This window comes from Homalodisca vitripennis, chromosome 3 (assembly GCF_021130785.1).
Source record: "Homalodisca vitripennis isolate AUS2020 chromosome 3, UT_GWSS_2.1, whole genome shotgun sequence".
In the NCBI taxonomy this organism is placed as follows: domain Eukaryota; kingdom Metazoa; phylum Arthropoda; class Insecta; order Hemiptera; family Cicadellidae; genus Homalodisca; species Homalodisca vitripennis.
The window spans coordinates 18,533,695-18,556,733 of record NC_060209.1 but is presented as its reverse complement, the minus strand read 5'-3'; the positions used below and the strand labels follow the sequence as shown (position 1 = coordinate 18,556,733).

The following is a 23,039-nucleotide window of genomic DNA, read 5'->3' as shown; positions in this document are numbered from 1 at the left end:
TAGAGTTTTAAAATTAATGGTTACAAACTTCTTGCATTAAGCAAAAGATAAATGAATAAAGTGGAACCTTTAACCTAATTACGACTCAAGATTATGAAAGTATATTATTTAAAAGTATATTATTAAGGTAACAACAAAATCAAAGACACATAAAGTGTAATACCATTTTCATACTGGAGCAGACCTTGATCCAATCGTTCACATAGCCATTGCTTAGTGCTTAATTAGCTTAAAAACCATTACAAATCATATATGTTTATTTATGATTGGAGCTCATGGCTGAAAATCTGTAAATTGCCATAATGAGTCTACATCCATGTTACCGCTGCCTTATAGGCTTCATAGAAAAAAGTTTAAAATATAAAAAAATTACATTAATAACATACCAAATTATTGTTATGTTTAACTATGGAAAAAGCCTGAAGTCATAAACGCTACCAGCTTTAGTTTTATATATATTGTGTACGAGAGAAAATTTTATGTCAAAATAATCTTGCACTAAGCAGTTTACAAACATTAAGTGTTTATGGGAGAATAGATTGATAACGATAAGCCACTGCCACTTAACACAACGCTTAACCTCTACTTTCACGTGGCTTAGTGGCTAAAGCCACTTCAAGAAATTGATTAATGAAACTCGAGACTCTCGGTGTTGCCAGTGCTGATCTAAATGGCAATGATAGCTTTACTACTCGGAACTCTCGGTAAGTTATGTTTTATATTGAAACACAAATCAAAGTGTAGCTTTCAGTATCTAAGGAATGATTTGAACTTTTACGCTATTTGAATAAAACTATAGAAATGTTGTTGTGTTAAATACATAGTTTAAATATAAACATCCAATTTGTGTTGAATTAATAAAACAGATTAAATGTTGAATTGGTTATTGTCACTCCAGGTCACACTTAACTTGTAAAAACCAAAAGAAAAATCTCAAGTGCAACTCGTTTTTGTCTCTTTCTTTGATAACCACTAAGGTAATGTTTATATTGTAGAAAATTCAAATTCAAATGACTTTATTTGTATCACATATAATATACAAAAGGGGGAATTTAGGGCCATAAGGCCCTGTCTTACAATTAACCCTAATACAATTGTATAGTACTTAAGTTAAATAAAACTACTACATTTAAAATAAAACAAAATTATATAATAAAGGTCTCTTTAAGAATTTAGTACACATAGATTCATACAATATATTCAAACACACATTCATTAGCACCCTATCCGTCCATAAGACCCATCATTGACATTGTTTGTAGCAATTTAACTTTCAGTAAGGTTGCACACAGGTTTCGAAAAGGTCTCCCTAATATATTTTTATGCACATAACCGTTAAAACCACACGTAATTACATGCAATATGAATACTTTTAATTCTGGATATTTTTTACATAACAACTGAGTTTTTAAATCATAGAACCCCATACGTAACATATTGAGCCCTTTATAGTAATCTCAGTCTCACAATCATTCTTCATTGTAATAGTGTTAGTACATTGAAAATTTTACATTTAAGGTAATATTTACTTAAAAATCTAAAGATGAGACAGCTTTATATTGATGTGTATAGACTAGTTATCTGAGTGTAATCATAATTTAGAATTAAATTTCCTTGTTTCATGTATACATATGGTACATTGTATACCGATGTTTTAAAAAACATGAAGGGCTAAAAGTAAGTATGGACGAAGCAAGTATGATTTGCAGTACACGTCATTAATTATTGGTATAATATGTTCGCTAATTACCGGTAGTCTTATAATATCATGATTTATCTCAAAGCTAAATGTTGGACTTTACAGTTACTACGGCTGTCCTGGGATTAACCCAGGGAGAGACATTATCCCGAGGCTCTTCATTTCTAGATGGCGGATCTAAGATTGGCATGTATGACGGATCCGTAACGAACATCAAGAAACATCCATATTTGGTAAGCCGATATTATAAGCAAGGTTTTTAGGAATAGTATTTATATAAAAAAAATAAGCAAAGAACTATTAGGAATTGATGCTTTATCATAGAGAAACTGCTATTAGCTTTTAAGCCGTAGTGTTTGCGCCAACACACTTAGCCCAGCAGAGTTCAGGCTCAAGGGAATTCTGGTTGATGGAGTTTTGATCCCTACTTAATAGATTTCCAGATTACACGACTTTATGAAGTTCAACCACTTCCCAGAATTCGATGATTTAACTGTCCCAAACATACGCTGTACATTGGTTTTGAATTGAACATTAAGTATGCAATATCAATAATGGGAAAATGTTTAATGCCCTTTATAAATAAAATCAATTGTTACGCTAAAAATTCAATCAATTTTATGTTATGCATTTTGTTATGACTGTTTGAGATATCTTGGTTATTTTAATATAAATTATTATTCTAAATTACTATATTACTGTTATTTATTACTCTCAATTATTCTGATGTTTGTTATTAATTTCATTCCCGATAGTAAATAACTTTACTAGAGAATTTGTTATTGTATTCCATTTTGTATAAAAAATTCTTACTATGAATATAAAATTGCTTATAGTGTAAAACACAAATTAATAAAATGGATCAACTGTAAATGTATGGACAGCAGCAGCAGCCTTCCTATACTTAATATCTTTTCATACATTTTATTGTTGTTGGTTTTTGTTTCAGGTACTGGCAATATTAAACATATGTCTAATACAAATCGCTATTTTGGAATGAAAATCACATTTATTATTCTATTTTTATACTTTCAAAAATAATTTTTTTAAAGTTTTTGTATTCAAGCTTTTGATATCCTGCATTATTTTGTGTTAAAGCTTTTGATATCCTGCATGGTTTTGTGTTAAAGGTCTTGATATCCTGCAAGGTTTTGTGTTAAAACTCCTGATATACTGCATGGTTTGTGTTCAAGCTCCTGATATCTTGTATGTTTAGTGTTGAAGCTCTTGATATACTCCATGTTTTGCGTTTAAGCTCCTGATATCCTGCATGTTTTTAGTGTTCAAGCTCCTGATATCCTGCATGTTTTGTGTTCAAGCTCCTGATATCCTGCATGGTTTTGTGTTAAAGCTCTTGATATACTGCATGTTTTGTGTTCAAGCTCCTGATATTCTGCATGTTTTAGTGTTGAAGCTCTTGATATCCTGCATGATTTAGTGTTCAAGCTCTTGATATCTTGTATGTTTTAGTGTTGAAGCTCCTGATATCCTGCATGTTTTGACTTGCTAGGTTGCCTTGGTGACGAGTAACTACGATATCGGGTTCTACTGTACCGGCAATATTGTGACTGATAGTTGGGTTATAACTACCGCCTACTGTCTCCAAGGGTATGTCATCGCAGAAAATTGTTCAAACTCTTTTTTAACATTTATAACAATTCTCAAACTCATGAAACAATTAATATAAACTATTTATATTAGAGTTTACAGTACTTCACGATAAATAATGGGGTCATAAGATTGATTTTGTTAATATTTCAAATAATTTTAAACAATACACGTAAATATCCCATATTGATGTCATTTCGAGCTTGATGTGGAATTACAGCGAAGTGACGTCATCCCTGACAGTGATCGCTGCAACCAATGACCCGACAGTGGCTGGAGGGCACAAGTACGGTGTCTCCACTCTGATACAACACCCTCGATACGGAGCAGCCACTGGCTGGGAGGACTACAACTACGGCTGTGTTAAGGTTTCGGGGAAGTTCCAGTGGTCGGAGAAAGTCAAGCCCATCAGGCTGCCAAAAGCCGAGATCCGTGTGAACACCAACATGATGGTCGCTGGTTGGGGTGCTACGGTGAGATTATTAAAACTTTATAAAAAATAATCAACTAATTTACCTTAATAAAGCATTCTAAGGAAGAGTAATTGCATTCATAAAATCAATACTTTTTAAAATAGAATTATAGCAATTAATTAAGTTAATGCATGAATTATAGCAATTAACGGGGTTAGTGCATGAATTATTGCAATTAATGAGGTTAATGCATGAATTATTGCAACCAATGAGTTTAATGCATGAATTATTGCAATTAATGAGGTTAATGCATGAATTATTGCAATTAATGAGGTTAATGCATGAATTATTGCAATTAATGAAGTTAATGCATGAATTATTGCAATTAAATGAGGTTAGTGCATGAATTATTGCAATTAAATGAGGTAAGTGCATGAATTATTGCAATTATAATGAAGTTAATGCATGAATTATTGCAATTCATGTATTAAACACTTATGATTTCTGAAAACTTGTGTTTTCCTTACAGACTCGTGACGATGATGACCCTACACATCCTCTGAGACAGGGCAGGATGAGATGGTATGACAAAGCTATCTGTGCCACAGAGTACAAAGTATGGCTCAACCTTAACTGGACGGAAAGGATGGCATGCGCTTACAATCGCGGCAAGACTACGCTCTGTCGGGTAAGTTCTTTAATCTAATTTTTATAGATCCATATGGTCTAATGGCCTTCATATAACATGCTAGAGGAACATAGTCTTTTTACAGTTTAATCATATTTGAAGTAAAAAAATGGAACAAAATGTCTTATAATTTAAATATACCTGCAGCCAAATTGTGATTGCTGCTAAGTATTCCGGTACATTAAAACTTTTTGTGTCTAGCAATCTGATATTATTTTATTTAAATACTATATTATTTAGCTTATTTTCGAGTCTTGTATTTGTTGCAAGATACGTGTTTTTGTTAAACAGGCGCTCAATATGCTATTTCGTGTCTGGTTTGCCGCTAAAGGAATATATTAAATTCTGAGGAAATTACGCAATAGTATTTCAATTTCAATTTCAATCTTTTTATTGTCGTAGACATGTATTACATGTATGACAAAAGTCAGTAGTACATTATTAATAAATAGCATATAAAAATACAATATTTGTATGAAAGTCAAGCTGAGTAGGAACTAATTTTACATTAAATAATAAAAGAATACAAATGATTATTAAAATAGAGTTTAGGCTAGGAACTCCCCAACCGAATAAAAACAACCCTCTAATAGGTATTCTTTTAGTTGTTTTTTAAAAATTGTTTTTTCAGTTATATTTTTTAAATGACTAGGGAGCTTCCAAAAATCCTAGCCCCTGAATTTTGAGGCAGTCTACCCGCCAGAGCCGAGCGATGTTGGGTTTGTCGCAGGTCTACTCGGGCTCGCGTGTTGTGGTCATGTTTAGCAGCTCCATCTACTACATTTGCACAATGAAACCTGGCATAGATAATGGTCTCGTAAATATACAAAGATGGAAAGGTCAAAATGCTGTGCTCTTTAAATGCATTTCTGCATGAACTTCTGCGAGATATGCCAGCCACAACACGCACAATTCGTTTCTGTAAAACGAAAACCCTTTTTAGTAAGTACTGAGATGCCGAGCCCCAAACAAGAAGTCCATACCGCAACCGTGACTCTACCAAACCAAAGTATATTATTTTTAATAACTGAACATGGCGATATTTTGCAAACTGGGAGATCAGGAAGGACGATGAAGACAAAGAGGCACACACAAAGTTTATGTGGGATCGCCAAGTCAAGTCATCGTCCACCTGAAGTCCCAAATATTTTACTGATAATTGGTGTTCTATTTTTTCTTCGTTTATTTCAACACATGGAGGCTGAAGATGATTATTTTTTTTAAATTCTGTAAATTGTGTTTTTTTGAAATTAAGATGTAAATTCAGATTATTTAAAAATTGATAGGCCTGTGATAAGACTACGTTACTGTTAATTTCGAGTTCTTCTGTACTGTAATTAGAAAATATGAAGGCAATATCATCAGCGTACATAACGGTATTTTCGTGGTTTATAGTGAGCACTAAATTATTTATGTAAAGGTTAAACAAAATTGGTCCAAGTACTGATCCTTGGGGGACTCCAAATTTAATCTCAATCAGTTCCGAGCAGTGGTTATTGAGTTTGACAAATTGTTTTCGATCCCTAAGATACGACTCTAGCCACCTCAGTATCTCATTTGCAAAACCTAGGCGTTGCAAACCCTCCATCAGTCTGTCATGACTGACACAGTCGAACGCCTTAGTCAGATCCACCATTACACCAAGTGTCCGCTGTCTTCTCTCCAGTCCCGTGACCACATGGGATATAAAAGTCGCCAATGCCTCACCAGTAGAGCGGCCGTTGACAAAACCGAACTGCTTGTCTGTTAGAATATTATTTGTGAGCAAGTACGGTGATAATCTATTTAAAAAAATAAGTTCAAATACTTTACTTAGACTTGAAATTTGTGTAATTGGTCGGTAACAGTCAAGAGACGTACTGTCCCCTCCTTTGAATACAGGTATCACTAAACTAGTTTTTAGTAAAGATGGAAAAGTAGCTTGCTGGAAAGAAGAGCTTATTATAACAGACAGGGGTTTACATATTGCATATGAACAAGCCTTCAATAATCTATTGGATATGTGATCAGCTCCACTTGAATTCTTATTTTTTAACATTTTGATGGCATTTACAACCTCAGCAGGGCTCACAGGATGTAAGAAGAAGGGATATTCCAATCTCGCCAAGAAATGATCATTATTAAGTGGTGGTTCAGTTGATTTTTCATTTAAATTTGCTCCAATTGATACAAAATGGTTATTCAATATATTACATACTTCCTGTTTATCTGATTCTATTCTGTCGTTGATACGTACAGAAATGTTATTATTAGCATTGCTACTATTGTACTTTTCCTTTATTAGCTTCCATGCATCGTTGCTTTTATTAGTTGATTGCGATAGTATGTTTTTTTAAATAGTTAGCTTTAGCCTGCTTAATTGTTTTAGAATATACGTTCTTATACTTTTTATAACGAGCTTTGTTCGCTTCACTGTTATCCAATTTTAAATTTTTATGTAATGTTTTCATTGTTTGACTTGACACTTTAATACCTGTTGTTACCCATCCTTTATCCTGGTTTCTTCGACCTTTGCGTATTTGTTTCTTAGGGCAAGCAAAATCAAGAGCATAATTAATAATACTTATGAAAGAATTAAACTGCTCATCTACTGGCTCGGTAACATCGATAGCGTCCCAAGTCTCCTGACTTAGTATGAAGTTCAGAGTAGTCAAGTTACTGGATGTTAGACAGCGCCTAATACACGGAACCGGTGCGGGCTTCTTCAGGAGGTTCATGGATATGGAGACTAGCTGAGCGAAATGGTCAGATAACCCAGTACCCAAGACATCAACACTTACATCTTCGTCGACTATGTCAGTCATGACCCAGTCCAGCAATGATTGGCGACCAGCAATAGGATCCACTCGAGTTGAGGAGTTAACTAGCTGTCTTAAGTTAGAGGAGGCAAGAAGGTCCTGCATCTCATCTCGCGCACTTGAACCAGCCAACCAATCAATATTTATATCGCCAGTGATAACAGTGTTGGTTTTATTGAAGAGTACAAATCTCTGAAAGAATTCTGCAGTTAGGCGTGTAAAATCTCTACAATTACCACTTGGGGAGCGGTATACACCAAAAATGTCAATTTCAAGCGATTGTTCAAAGAAGAATTTAGCACCTGCAATTTCAAAATTCATTTCTTCGGCTAAGGAGTGCAGATCAAAGACTTTATGTTTAATTTGATTTTTGCAGTATATAAGCACTCCGCCTGATTTATGGTGTACTCGACTGTAACTGGTAACTAACCTATAACCACAAAAATTTATATAATTTATTTCATGATTTTTTAACCCATGTTCAGTTATTATGAGAACCTGGGGTTTCTCATTTAAAAGCAACATATCAAGGGCATCAGCTTTTTCCCTTATGTACTGTATGTTGAGATGCAAGACCTTGCAGCGATTGCCAATTACATTTTTATCATAAATATTGCTACCATATGAGTTATCAGTGTGTATATATTTTAATATATAATATATATTTTATTCAATGATCATTAATGAGGACGTAACTAATTACACTATTTGTACTTTGTCACCTCCATAAAGCTTATATGTCCATGTATTGACATTTAAATGCAATTTGGGTTGGCATGTCATGAAAACTCCAAAACCGATAAGTTGTATAAGCAATTTAGAAATTGAAATACTGAAGTTTAACATATAACATGTATAGTCAATGAATTTTGTACTGTTTATGTTTGGGTTAAATAATTAGTTTTTGGAAGTGAACTATATTTTGCACTCCATGTTGGGGAATGTACGAACAAAAAGCAATATCTTGCCATACCATATATGATATTTTAATTTGGTTTGAAGCGTAATATTAAGCACAATTAAGGGTATTCAAAGAGTGATCAACCATCAAAAAGGTTTATGGTGAGAGTTTCTGTTGATTACTTAATGAATCTTTGTGAGAAACTTATCTTATCAGATCTTCGAGTGGTTGAGACCTTCTGGCCTAAGGGTCAAATTCAAAGGACTAGGCTGGTGGTCAAAAGTGGTAAAATGCAGCATGATTATCACATACTAAAGAGATATTCGGATTCACTTCATCAAGGATCTACTCTCCTATAACATTCTATAACGAGGTTCCGGATCAATTGGTCTGAGACAGAATTGGGATCTATTTGGGCGAATATGGAGTGAAATTGAAGCCTTTCCCGTCTTTATGATTATTATTTTTGCCCAATTTCATGAAGTAAAGACAAAAATAGACTGTGCCCTTTACTAAGACACCATATTTAAAAATTCCATCTCTGAGTCAAATTTTATGAACAACCCTGAATTAAATATAAATACAATATGTTCCCAGGATTGATTCCTTCTTTTGAAATTCTTTAATCGCTTTTCAATTTTCGAAATACAAAAACCCAAATTACAGTAATATGCCAAGTTATAGACACGAAAACTTTATGGAGAAACCCCAGGAACAAGTGGTGATTAATTATGCGTCATCATTAATTGATCATTACATAGTATTGTATCCTTTCCTCAGAACTGAGAATACTCCTATAGAAGCATTACAGATACGAAATAGTATATTGAAGGACGTGTTTGGTCAAAAAAGTTTCTTCTAACAGCTGTCTTGATTTTTTAGCTCATGTTAATTATAATGCTCAAACATTGTTTTTCAATTTCTAAAAGATCTACCTTTTTTTTACCCACTACATAATCTAGTCTAAATATACATCTATATACCTCTAGTATTTAATTATGTAAATCTATAAACTATTGAATGTATAGTGAATCATTACACAATAACTCACGTAATTTTTACTTGTGTTCCTAGTGTATAGTCATAGCCATGTTATATGTTTTACATAAAATAATCCAACTGCACTTAAAAAGTTATTCCATAATGAGATTTCCTTTCTTAATGCGGTTATACAGGAGGACTTCGGGACTGGTCTGGTACACAACGGAGTAGTATATGGGATGTTCTCCGGGACCGGGGACTTGTTCTGCTCTGAATACTCGAGCCCCGCTCTCCTGGCTGACGTGAAGGCCGGTGCCGCTTGGTTCAGAAAGATCACTGGGGCCAAGTAAGACCAAACACCGGTAAACACTCGCTTAGAGCGATATTTAAAAAACAATTTAAATTTTTTCATAACCATGCTGAACAATGAATGAGTAATAAAATTCTTTTGCACGTAAACGCTCTCAGTTTTTATTAAAATATACCCTTTTTATTAACCTTATTATTCAATTTTACCGTACCTAAAGTTAGTTTTGAAGCTCACTTCGATGTAATAAATCGTCCGTTTTATGATTTAACGATAAGGCTTTAACATTAAAATATTCTAATCAAATATGCGTGATTCTTTTAACCGATACTGTTATAAAATATCGTAGTTACTGAACCTGTTGCTTGACATGTAGCAGTGTTGTGGAGGTATTCATTGACGACAATAGATCTGTCATCTAGCAGTGAAATGAAAAAAATCATTTATACTGCATGCTACCAAATAATAAAGACAGTAGAAAATATAATGTATTTTGGATAAATAATCGTCTATCCGTTTTCTTCAATTGCTTTAATGGAGGAGTTTGTACCAATCTGCGTCTTTGCAAAACAAATGTGTTCTATAAATAATTATAACATATCCTATTCCTAAATGTATACTTCCTTTTGAAATTGATAACCGGATAATGGACTTTCCACTTTCAAGAACTAATAAACTACATGCTTAACAGAAAATAGAAGTAATAAGTGCAATGGATCTAGCATTCCGATGGTATTTCTTATACTCTAAGCATTATGTGCATTATTATCCTAAGTAACACTATCCTATAAAATAACTTTCATGTGATAGTGTTTAACAGTAATATAACATAATATGAAACCTATTTAACTTGTATTTTCTCGACTATAAATTCTCATAAACTAATAATTAATAAAGTAAAAACTCTTATACACAATATCTTTGGAGTAACAAACTCTCATACATCAATATCTTTAGACTAACAAAAGTATCATACACTAATATATTTGGGCTAAACAACTCTCATACCCCAATATCTATGGACTAAAAAACTCTTGTACACCAATATCTTTAGACTAACAAAAGGTTCATACACTAATATATTTGGGCTAAACAACTCTCATACCCCAATATCTATGGACTAAAAAACTCTCATACACCAATATCTTTGGACTAAAAAAACTGTTATACACCAACTTATGCAACTCCTAAAGATATTGGATCATTGTGTCTTTAATGACCGACTGAGATTGTTGAGAGCATCACCACAACAGTGGGATGGTGCTTTTTATACTCGTATGGATTTTTAATGTAGTATTTCCACTCGAGCGTCCTTATAATAAATTTTATGAGGTTATAAAACTTAAGGTATCAGAAGAACTGTAGTAACTACAGAACAAAACAAAGTACATCACGTCAATAAAAAGTCAATTGATATGTACTTAATTGATCAATTGCTGTTTCTTTTATACATTTCTAGTCCAAGTACAGATTTATTTACTCCCAATGTGTAAGTAATTACAATGCAGGAATTAAGATACATAATTATGTAAAACATAAGTAATCAATAACAAACTCTTTCTGTACTAACAGATGTAAACTGTTTATATAAATACGCTAGAGATAAAAATTATCAATGTACCCGTATATCTGATTGCTTATATACATTTATGCACGATAATCGTAATTATAAAAGTAGCAATATTTTAGTTATATATTTAAAGGGCCTCTAATACTAACTCTCTCCAAGCAAATTAACAATTAGTACTACGTAACTAATAATTAACACAATACCAACTGGTAGTCTACGTTGAAGTGTCTTCTGGTTTGTCTGTGACTAATAACGTGTTCTTGTTGTCAACAGCCACGTATCTGACAACATACGTGGTGTTCCACATGGATTACTATCATTATATACCAATGCAGGGTTATAGATGAATTGAAGACACAATAAAATATTAAATTAATATGTTTGAAAACACTTTAGGTAAATAAAATATATTAGGAAATTAATGAATACGAGAAAAAGAGAACAGTTTAAAAAGACAGGATGGATATATTGCACTCGGGTAGGTTTGTTAATGCGTAAAATATTAATGGTGGTTTAATTATGCTAAGTTTTTTAAAATAAGTGTTTGCAACTAACACTAACACTAAGCACAAACTAATCCAAGTTTTAATATTAGAGAGGCACCTAATCCTTATAACATAATAAGAAGCTATTAAAAATCAGTTGTAATTTACCGGCTATAAATAAGTCTGTACTAATTAACAACTAACATTTTTAAGGCCAAATTCAAACAAAAATATTGTAATTAAATAATTAAGTGTTATATGGTAGTTATGTACAAAATTTATTCATTTGGGTGAATTAAAATTTGGAGAAAAAATTTATATCTGAATTGATTTAGTACATTACTGACATCTTATTTTATTATTTGCAGATGAATCATTCTTCAAATGGCTTGTGATAATTAAATCGATGTTTCTGATTTGAAATGATTTTCTAAATGTAAATTTTGCTAATGAAAACGGGACCCAATATAAAGAAAAGAGAGGAAACGAAAAAGGCGTATTGAAAAGTGAGGGAACGCTGGAACAGTGGAACGGCGGAACCTCACGTCTCTCTAATTACAGCCTTAGGGCGAGTGTTAAAACGGTACATACAGTTAGAGAGAAGCTGGTGCAGGGCTGCTTGTGGTAGCACAGGGACTAATTTTGTTTCTTGGCATTGAATTAATTACATCACGTTTTAGCTCGTATTTAGTTACAACTTGAAGTTGAAGGTATATAAAAAATATTTTATAATTATAAAAAATTAAATAAATGTACGATATTAGCCACCTGTTTATAGTAGCTAGGATTTAAATTACATTTGCTTAATTTACCATCAGAAATTTCTATATATAGTCTTTAGAGTCATAACGTTTTGTGTACGTTTGTGTGTTTACCGTCCGTATGTTGAAACTATAAGGAATTAAAATACTATATAAAATACGGTATAAAATATACCTAAAGATATTTCCATATCTCTATGGTAGAATTTTTTTTGTATTTATTGTTCGTATATATAACCTATAAGCAAATAAAACTCAATTATTTTCCCAAAACACTTCATGTGTACTAAATATACCTACCGTAAGATCTTATTTGATTTAGTACACGACTATAATTAATCGAGAACATATTTTTGTTTGGCACCACTGAGTTTTATATTTGATTTTATTAGGAGATACATCATGTGGACGAGGTATGATGAGGTCCGCATGAGGAGGATGAGTTCATTTAGCTTTAAGGTCCAAAGCCAGGGCTGTGTCACGGCTAAAATGTACGCATGTTTGGATCCTTCCGTGATAATAGCAAGCTTTGGCTTATCTGTTAATAATTAATGATGCGTCGTGCCAAGTGACAGCGCTAGTGTTGCCTCCCACAGCGCTCCAAGCGGGCTATAGCTGCAGTTATAGTGAGTCAACTCGAGCAGACACATAAACTCATCACCTGCTACCCTGAGAGTAAAAGACGATAAGTTCACTCCTGTTATTAGTAAATATATTTTTAAATTACATCAATTTTAGTGATGCGACGAATAGATACACCATTTTTTATGTATAATTTTAGTTTAAACCTCTGCCTTTCGGTTCATTACCCAATTAAAAATATTTTCCCATGACAATTCTTCATTGGTAAATAATTTAGACAATATCCAAATTAATTTAGCTGCGGATGCTCAAACCCTTCCGGGATTTTGTTGGACATTCTTTGACTGAAAATATCTTTTTGTGGCCAGATTTGAATAAAGTTACACAAGAAGATAATGTTACAGAGTAGCTTGTATTATTCCTCAAAAGATATTACACTTATACGGCAATATTTAGAGCTGTAGTCTAAACACGTATATTATTTTAGGCAGGTTTAAACAGTAATGCTCATTAATGCAAGGAAATTGTAATAAAAATTGTGCTAATTTGTCAGTTTTTATCATAATTTACATGTTATAAATCCCTTTAACAGATAAATGCGTTACTTAACTTAATATTTGAATGGAGAACATACACTAAATTATAAATGTATTGCCAACTAAAAAGAACAGTGCTAGTAAAAGTTGATCAAACAAGACTTTTCAACAATATTACACGTGAAAAGTGGCGTAAATACTTAAAAATTGAAGTTTGAAGATTTTGTCACTCTTTGCCATTGGATTTTAGCGTCTCGCTCAAACTTTCCAAGAAACAGCTTCAAATGACGCAACTTTAAGCAAACTTCTTACCGTATTGTATGCAGATGAGTTGCCACGATGAACAGTTCATTAAGGCTCGATGAATATCAGTCGAAAAGTTTCTTTACCTAACTTTAAGCTATGGGTACACGTGGTGCATAATTTAATTTAATTAGATTTTTTATGTGGAACGATTTATGGTTGTGATAACTTTGCGAATTTAATTTCTTCGGTGAACTTCCAATCCCGCAGGTAGTTTTTACATGTTTCGTTTTGTTTGTATGTCGTCGTGATCAGCCGAATATACAATACTATGTATCGGATTCTCTACTCTGGTACAAGGCAAATTTGGTGATTGTACAAACACACAACCAAAGTCTAAGGGAGGTTTAGGAAAATGTGGCTTTAAATGTATCTGTTAAAGTAAGAAAACTATTCATTTGAAGAGAATTATTTAGTGGGAAAAATATGGCGTGAAATAGTGATTTATTAATACCAATTACATTTCAAATTCAATTAAAGCTATTTTAATAATATGCAGTGTCCATCCAGGTTATTCTAAGGTCACTTGAAATGACCAATAAAATACATTAATTATACAAATATAAACTCCAAGTGTAAATGACGTTGAGTAGTATCAAGAATCCAAGTATCTCAAGTTAATATTTGGCTGAGCGTTAGCGAAGCCTTTCACTCAGATGAGATAAACAATTTTTCTTCAGTCTTTTTGTTTATGCTCATCTTGAGAGCGCAGACTTAAAATTTTGTATGACGCTTCGTTTCTATGTAATGGACATTGTTCCATGATTTTGAATGAAATTCCTTATGATTTTTTACATTGATCTTATGATAACCTTGATAGCAACGATAAACGTGACAAAAGAACAAGATTTGTACACAAACCCAAAACAATCATATCAAATTTTAACATGTGACGTCACGTAACATTAATATTCGCACAAAATTGCAAGATCAATATCATCTTCAGATTTTTTATTAAAATGTGTTTCTACATAGACAAGAATATGCTCGGTGATGGTGCATATTCATCTATGAGGTTTGGATGAGCGTCATTGAAGCTTATATCTTAGTAGGCTGGCACATTTCCCTCTCTCTTTTGTTTGTCTGCGTCGAAAAAAATTGGTAATAATGTTTTTTCTGCATAATTGCCTACATGCATATTCGTTGGAAGGATATATTGAAAATGAAATTAACTATAGATCTAAGTTTTGCATGCATCTGCAGTGAAACCTTGTATTTATCCGAAAATATTTATAAAATACATTTATCAAAATATCTCAAAATATATCTAAATTCTCTTTAACTCTACAAGGAACAGTTGATATTTGGTAGACCTGATGACTGGTAAGCTAATATGAAATAATGTTGTGTTTCACACGGAATAAAAGGAAACACTTGTTTTGTTTTGTTTCAGATGTAGGGATCATAAAGCCAACATTATAGCCAATATCTTATTTAGAATACTTAAAAAGTTAATTTTTAATTTTTGAGAAGACTTTTATTATCCTCGGCAGTCACCAGAGGGGTGAAGCTCAATGTTCCTAGGTTTATATTTTTACCTAGGACTTGCCCTTTTATGTCATGATGGTTTTCAGTAGCAGCTGTTGGGCTGGTCGAAAACGTCACTGTGTCTGCATAGTTGTCAAGTGTTGCAATCTTACAACGTTCCTTCATCTTTAGAACCATTAAGGACAGATAACGATTAATGTTATAATCATGATCGTAATAAGAGTATAATCTCTTACTTGGATAACATTTCCGATCATTTCAATAGTTTCTATACGATGCGTAGTCTACTCCAACAGCATTTTATACTTTTCATACTGTGAAGGAGGTAGTGTTACATTAGCTTTATCAATATTCAACTCTTTTATTGATATTTTTTGGAGAGTGATATTATACATCACCTACTCCACCTTTTTATTTGCAGTTTCTGCTTCTGGATTTTTCCACTGATATTGTTTTGAGTGGTGTCTATACTTCCACTTTTTATTTGCAGTTTATGCTTCTGAATTTTTCTACTGATATTTTTTGGAGTGGTGTCAACACTTCCACTTTTTATTTGCAGTTTCTGCTTCTGAATTTTTCCACTGATATTGGTTGGAGTGGTGTCTACACTTCCAATTTTTTATTTGCAGTTTTTGCTCCTGAACATTTCCACTGATATTGTTTGGAGTGGTGTCTACACTTCCACTTTTTTATTTGCAGTTTTTGCTCCTGAATCTTTCCACTGATATTGTTTGGAGTGGTGTCAACACTTCCAATTTTTTATTTGCAGTTTCTGCTTCTGAATTTTTCTACTGATATTTTTTAGAGTGGTGTCTACACTTCCACTCGTACGATTAACTTATCCCTGCTTATCACACGAATGTCGTCTGTTTTGTATTTCCCACTGTGTAAGTATCCTGGGACGGCAAGGGTTATGCAATTCCCTGTTCTCTATACTTGTCACAACATGTCACTATAAAATAATGTAAATGTTGGAATAGGTAGACTACATGTGGTAATGTCAAATGTTTTAATCCCCTATGAGTGTATTGGGTTTGTTTACACATTTAATTATTCTACTATTTTCTTGCTCTCATCATGGTTGCCGATTAAATCAATATAAAAATGTACCATGACTCTCATCCAAATCTTGTGTAGTGGAACGCGTCTAATTCGATATTACCTATATAGAAATAAAGCTTCATGCAAAATTTCCAGTATGTACTTCAATTGTTATTAAATATATCGTGCAGAGAGGCAGATAGAAATAAATGTTGTAGTAACCCGAATGATGGTCTTCACTTATAAGCAAAGTAATATTAATTTACTACTGAACTTACTCTACTGTTGTCTCAAACTTTTAGATAAAAAAAAAATTACTAGACATTTTGCTTACTTTTTTATGTTAATTAAGCTCATGGAATAGTTTTGTAACTATAGAATTATAAACATAATTTATTAATAAATAAGTGTTTTGATGTTAAAACAAACTGTTTAAGTTATTTTTCTCTATACTGCGCTAGAACCTGTATGAGTAACAAGGCAGACGAGAAAGAAATCTCACTTACTTTTTCTTTGTGTTGTTACAAAATAAACAAAAGCTGCTTACAAGGGCGAGGTAGTTCTCTGTTATTTCCAGGCATAATTTGATTTCTAGATTCTTTTGAAAGGAATATTGTACTCTTCTATATTTCTTCACTTCTGCACCATACTTTTCATTTTGCAAAAAGTAAGAAAACGGTATGAAGATAACTGTTTGAGTCCACAAATTGCTGTTAATATATATATATATATATATACGTATGTTTATAGGAAATCTGTAACATAAATCTAAATCACCGTAAGTCAGATAACGGTATTTGAAAAAATATAGTTTTAAAATTTTAATTAACAGATTGACATAACCTTGATTTATGTAAAGTGCAAATCAACAATCAAAAATAGTTTTTCTTGTTTTTTGAGAAAATAGTGTAAAAACTATCAGGTATTTACCTAAGGAACCTATAATAAAATATAAATTCTAAACACAGCTTGAATGCATATTAATAAATTTAAAATGAGATATTACTCATAATTCACTCTAAATAAGATCATAAACATGATTGAATTTAAACATTATTCTTAGGAGACTACAATCAAAATGGTCACCAAAACAGCAGACTCTTTATTTAAATTTCTGGATAATACTCTACAAATACATTATATCTTGAAAACTAACCAAATAAAAATTTGTTGTAATAAATATTCTAGTATTCATAAAATACTACCCTTTATATTAATTAAAAAAAAGAAAATATTAACGTTTTTTAGGAAACCAAAATTTGTCAATAACTATTGATTAATTGTTACAGATTATGCTTATTATAAAGACAGTTTTGCCTTATTTAAAAGTGTTCAGGTAAGGACACAAACAGTACTCCTATACAATTAGAAAGATGTGTAATTGAGTATATCGGACAACCTTAAATTGTACTCCGATAAGAAAGGAAAACACGAGGAACAACTTTCCCGGTCTACTAACAGATTCGTACTCACGCTCTTATCAGCAGCTGCGTAAACGTGACCTGCTCGGTGACGTGACTGGACTATGTAATGGTGTCTTGTAGTCTCCCCCAACTTGGCTTTATTTTGATTGTAGAAAATGAGATCTTAGGAATGTTCATATTAGTTATGGCCACTGTGTCCCGGTCTACTAACAGATTCGCACTCACGCTCTTACCAGCAGCTGCGTAAACGTGACCTGCTCGGTGGCGTGACTGGACTGTGTAATGGTGTCTTGTAGTCTCCCCCAACTTGGCTTTATTTTGATTGTAGAAAATGAGATCTGGGGAATGTTCATATTAGTTATGGCCACTGTGTCCTGGTCTACTAACGGATTCGCACTCACGCTCTTATCAGCAGCTGCGTAAACGTGACCTGCTCGGTGACGTGACCGGACTGTGTAATGGTGGCTTGTAGTCTCCCAAAACTTGGCTTGATTTTGATTGGAGAAAATGAGATCTGGGGAATGTTCATATTAGTTATGGCCACTGTGTCCTGGTCTACTAACGGATTCGCACTCACGCTCTTATCAGCAGCTGCGTAAACGTGACCTGCTCGGTGACGTGACCGGACTGTGTAATGGTGGCTTGTAGTCTCCCAAAACTTGGCTTGATTTTGATTGGAGAAAATGAGATCTGGGGAATGTTCATATTAGTTATGGCCACTGTGTCCCGGTCTACTAACAGATTCGCACTCACGCTCTTATCAGCAGCTGCGTAAACGTGACCTGCTCGGTGACGTGACTGGACCGTGTAATGGTGGGTTGTAGTCTCCCAAAACTTGGCTTTATTTTGATTGGAGAAAATGAGATCTTAAGAATGTTCATATTAGTTTCCACAGAGTGGAAGTATTATATGTACAATGCTAACCGTCTTCGAGTTTGACATGCTATAGACAATCCACTCCACTATCATATAACTAAGGGTGTAAGGTGACTCAATGTTACAGTGCAACTATAGTATCAGCGTGAAACAAAACTTAGTATCTCCTTCAACAAAAATGTAAACTGTTGAAAAAATTATTTGTGGGTATATAAATTTGAAAAATTTATTCAAAATCAAAACTATATATAATTAATTTAAATATGTTGGGAAGAGTTCATTCAATGTAAGTAACATCAGACACTCTTTGAACGTCTTTGACAGAATTAGATGTCAGACGTTGCACTAAACGCAAATTGAAGCGGAGCTGAACTCAACATACACAATTGAAAAATGTTATAATTGGATGGGTAAAACGATTTAATGTTTATATAAAATGTAATTTCCAAGTCAGGATTTTTTTTGACTTGTCAAGGAAAACAGATGAACTATCGTAATTAACTTGATAATTAGCTGATAGCGAGGAGATGTGTGGCGCAGATTCCTGGATCGAACAGCAGTCCCGAAAGTGTAATTTTTGGATTATCTCCAATTAAAACGGATGTATCTAGACTCCTCGATGTGGGCGACGGTTTCTCTAACTACTTTCTGCCGATTTAGCGATGTTGGAGGATGTAGATGAAGTCCGAACATAAGCAGTCTCTCAAGTTCCTACTTAGAGGTTAAAGATTCAAGCTTCTTATAATTCGTAGTGGAAATAATCGTTGGTTATAAGTAATAAACTGATTGATCGTGCCAGGAAGACTTTAATGAAATTTTTTATCGTGAAGAGTACTGCAAAGTAATGAAATTGGTTTTTGTGAAAGTATAAATAAAAATCTAGGATTATTTATTAATGAAGACAAAGTAGAGACTTCCAAGCGAACATGTCATAGAAAAGGTCATAAAGAAATATTTTAGGAAAAATTAAAATTAATATATATGTAAATTAAAATTATTTTAATATATTTGCGAATTTCGTATCACATAGTATAAGTAATTAAAAACATTACATCTAACGTTGTACACGATTTTAAATAAATAAATCGTACCATAAAAATCAATATTTATTGATTTATATTTTAATTATTTTTTATAAAGAAAAGTGTTAGATGTGATTGAAAATTTATTTATTTGACATATCACAGACAAAATAATAAATAAGATAGGAATACACTACACTAAGTACCGCGTAGTAGGCTTCGCTGAGGTTTAATGCACAGTTATTGACAGTTAGAACTACTACATTGCCGGCAGCATGCTGTCTTTAAAGAAGCTTAGAAATAGAATACATTCTATGTAGAAATTGTTTTCCATTCAAAATTTCTTATATATTTTTGATTTGTAATCGTTCTCGACAGCTACATCATAAATTAACAGTTTTGTTCGTTTAATTAAGTGTTATACCAGTGCTTATATGATAAAAATCTACACAGCAATTCACCATAAAATATGTTGAAATAAAGGGTTAATATGCCTCATGTTACAATCTGTTATAAGTTTACTGAGCTTGTTAACAAATTCATCTACTATGGTATTTCCTCTTTGGCATCATGGTTACTCTTAAAGACCGATGTCTAAATCTTCGCTAACGCTCAGCCAAACCGCATAGAGTGACATGTACCATCATCGAACTCAGTGTTCCTCATATAGAACTGAACCTTCATGAACAGTTTCTTAGTCTTTATATTAGTTTTAGAGATATCGTGCGAAAAGACAGACAGACAGAAGCGAATGGTTTTCCAACCAAACCAGTGATAGCGTGGACGCTAACGCTGAGTCAATAACACATATTTTTTATTATTACTGATATAACCAAGATAGATGGATACATTTTTGAATACTAAGTTATGACTATATTAGCGGAATAAAAATGCTGCCAAAAATACTACAACCTATTCTAAGGAAATTAGAAAGTAAAAATAAAATTTGTAACTTAAACTTTTGTTCATTTAAACTTCTAAACTCGTAAGTTAAAAAAGGTGCTTTGAAATACTATTAATAGAAATAGTGTAGTTGATTGGGACATGCTAATAGTCAACATTTTACATTTTCAAACTAAATTTAAAACCAGTCCAGATATGTAGCATATAACGGCAGATAAATTAAAACTTACTTGAATGAGGCAATAAGTTTTACGTGGGTTAGAAATATGAATAAAATATAAAAATATTCAATTACTCAAATTCCACTTAATGTACGGTAGGTAATGCATGTACTATTTCGTGAATTTTAATACGATTTAATCACGATAACTAAGCCCCATTGTTCACGAGTAAAAATTAATGATACTGTTGATAAATTACACATTTTGTAGACCTTTAATTTGTATGAAATATCAAACCACACTGATTCTCATTTTCATTGCAAGAGCCATCTGGCGGTCAACTTGAATTTAACCCCATAAGAATAATTTTTTAAACCATAAAAACTTGTATTAATCTATTGCTAATCCCAACACTACAGATTGTGGAGTACATAATCATAGAAACATCATTACTATACATCTCAACCGCTTTTTAATTGTTAATAATCTTTATTGTTTATTTAAAAAAAATTCAAAATGTATATATTTATTGTTTTGGGGATTTAAAAAGTATCATCGCTAGATATACTAAAGCGGATTGGAATACGTATTAATAATATACTTAAATAAGACATTTTTCATAACCCAACGACCGAAAATAACAACGTGAAAGTATATTAAGTACATTACTCTTATTATTGTAACTCAGTTGAAACTTAAGGCCATTCCCTGCACCAGTTCTTATTAAAACACTGCTAGATATGTAATTAAACATCCTCAAAACGTACTACAAGATAATAAAGGAATTCAATTGATTATTTTTTAAACAAAATATAAGTCTAAAATTATATACTAGTAAAACATTTTCCTATTATTTGATCTTATGTAAAGGAATATAATAGTCCATACATGAAGAATAATAATATAAACAAAGCAATAGTAGTTTGATGTTATAATATACTAGATGTTTACCGGTGCTTCACACGCTATCCCAAGCTTACCGCGTGTATTAGCACTTCTGGTTCAAGTTAACTTACAACGCCGATGTAGAGTTGGCCTTGTTGCCACGATAGAGAAAACCTGTCAAAAGTGTATGTTTATCGCCGATGTACGCGTACACGTACATTATTATAAAGTGTTCTAACAACCAAGCTAAGTTTAATCAGAAATTTATTTTAAAGACAAATATTCGTCAAAACTTAGCGCCTTCAAATAGTGTTTGGCTATTTAACTTCATAACGGTCTGGTAATTGCAGTTTATAATATGAAGGCGCTTTGATAATTTTCATATTTTGCACCGCAGCCTGGAGGTGAGTTACGTCAATGGACATAGCATATAAATCTTCTCCGTAGAAAAAATACATGTACATACGAATTTTCATAATGATCGGTAAAATAGTTTCTGAGTCTATAAAGCACATACAGACAATCTTTCATTTATATATATGTATGTATGTATAAATTGATTAAAATTAAGTTTTACTACCAACAAAATGTAATTACATCATGGCTGAGAAATTCCGTTGTGCAGTTTTTACTACCAAAGTCACCGACCAACAATAGAAATAACATTAATTCATAAAAGTTTATTGTTGACATTCAGTAATCCAATATCTCTGCCTCTCAGGTTGTCCCGTTTATTGAAATCATCTGTCAAGTGCGAACGTCGTGCAGCTGTCTAACAGCAGTAAAGTAATTGTTTATTCATTGGAGACTGCAGTTAAGTGAACAACGTGATTTATGGAAAATTAACGATGACGTAAAATAAAGAAACAAGAATTACTAGACATTTGTATAAAAAATAATATTTTACATTCCAAATTGAAGTTTGTTATTTGGCCCCAAGAAACAATATATATATATATTGTATACATATATATAGTATACAACGGCATACTATATATATATATATATATATAGTATACAACGGCAGATTAATTAAAACGTATTTGAACGAAGCAATAAGTTTTACGTGGGTTAGAAATATAAATCAAATATAATAATATTTGATTACTCAAACTTCACTCAATGCACAGTAAGTAGGCCTAATACATGTTCTATTATTCATGTTATTCCAATCACGATAAATAAGCCCCACTGCTCACGAGTAAAAACTAATTTTAATGTTGATAAATTACATATTTTGTAGGCCTTTAATTTCTATGACAATCAAACCACATTGATTCTCATTTTATATATATATATTTTATTATCTCCTTATTATTTAATATATATATATTGAATTGAATCGCAAAAAGTGCTTGCTCCGCCGGGACTCGAACCCGGATGAATGCCGGGTGAGTGTGCTACCATTACACCACAGAGCCCTCACTTTTTGCGATTCAATTACTTTGTATTTGGCCGTTTCTTTCACATATGTGTTAAATAACCAAAGTAACATATGATCGGAAGACCAAATACCTGTCAAATGACTTCTATTTAAATTCATAAAATTTGTATAAGTGGCAATAGCCTAATTTAATTTTCAATAAATATTGAATCGCAAAATGTAC

At 32.5% G+C, this 23,039-nt stretch overlaps 1 protein-coding gene across 1 annotated transcript; it reads left to right on the top strand.

Annotated features, from left to right (window-relative positions):
- The first annotated feature begins 580 nt into the window (after positions 1–580).
- LOC124356658 (trypsin-like) lies at positions 581–9,547 on the top strand. The gene is made up of 6 exons (XM_046807787.1): positions 581–704; positions 1,805–1,932; positions 3,210–3,307; positions 3,528–3,780; positions 4,250–4,408; positions 9,283–9,547. Exons 1-6 carry the CDS (start codon positions 671–673, stop codon positions 9,436–9,438), a joined length of 828 nt encoding a protein of 275 aa, XP_046663743.1. The 5' UTR covers positions 581–670; the 3' UTR covers positions 9,439–9,547.
- The last annotated feature ends 13,492 nt before the right edge of the window (positions 9,548–23,039 follow it).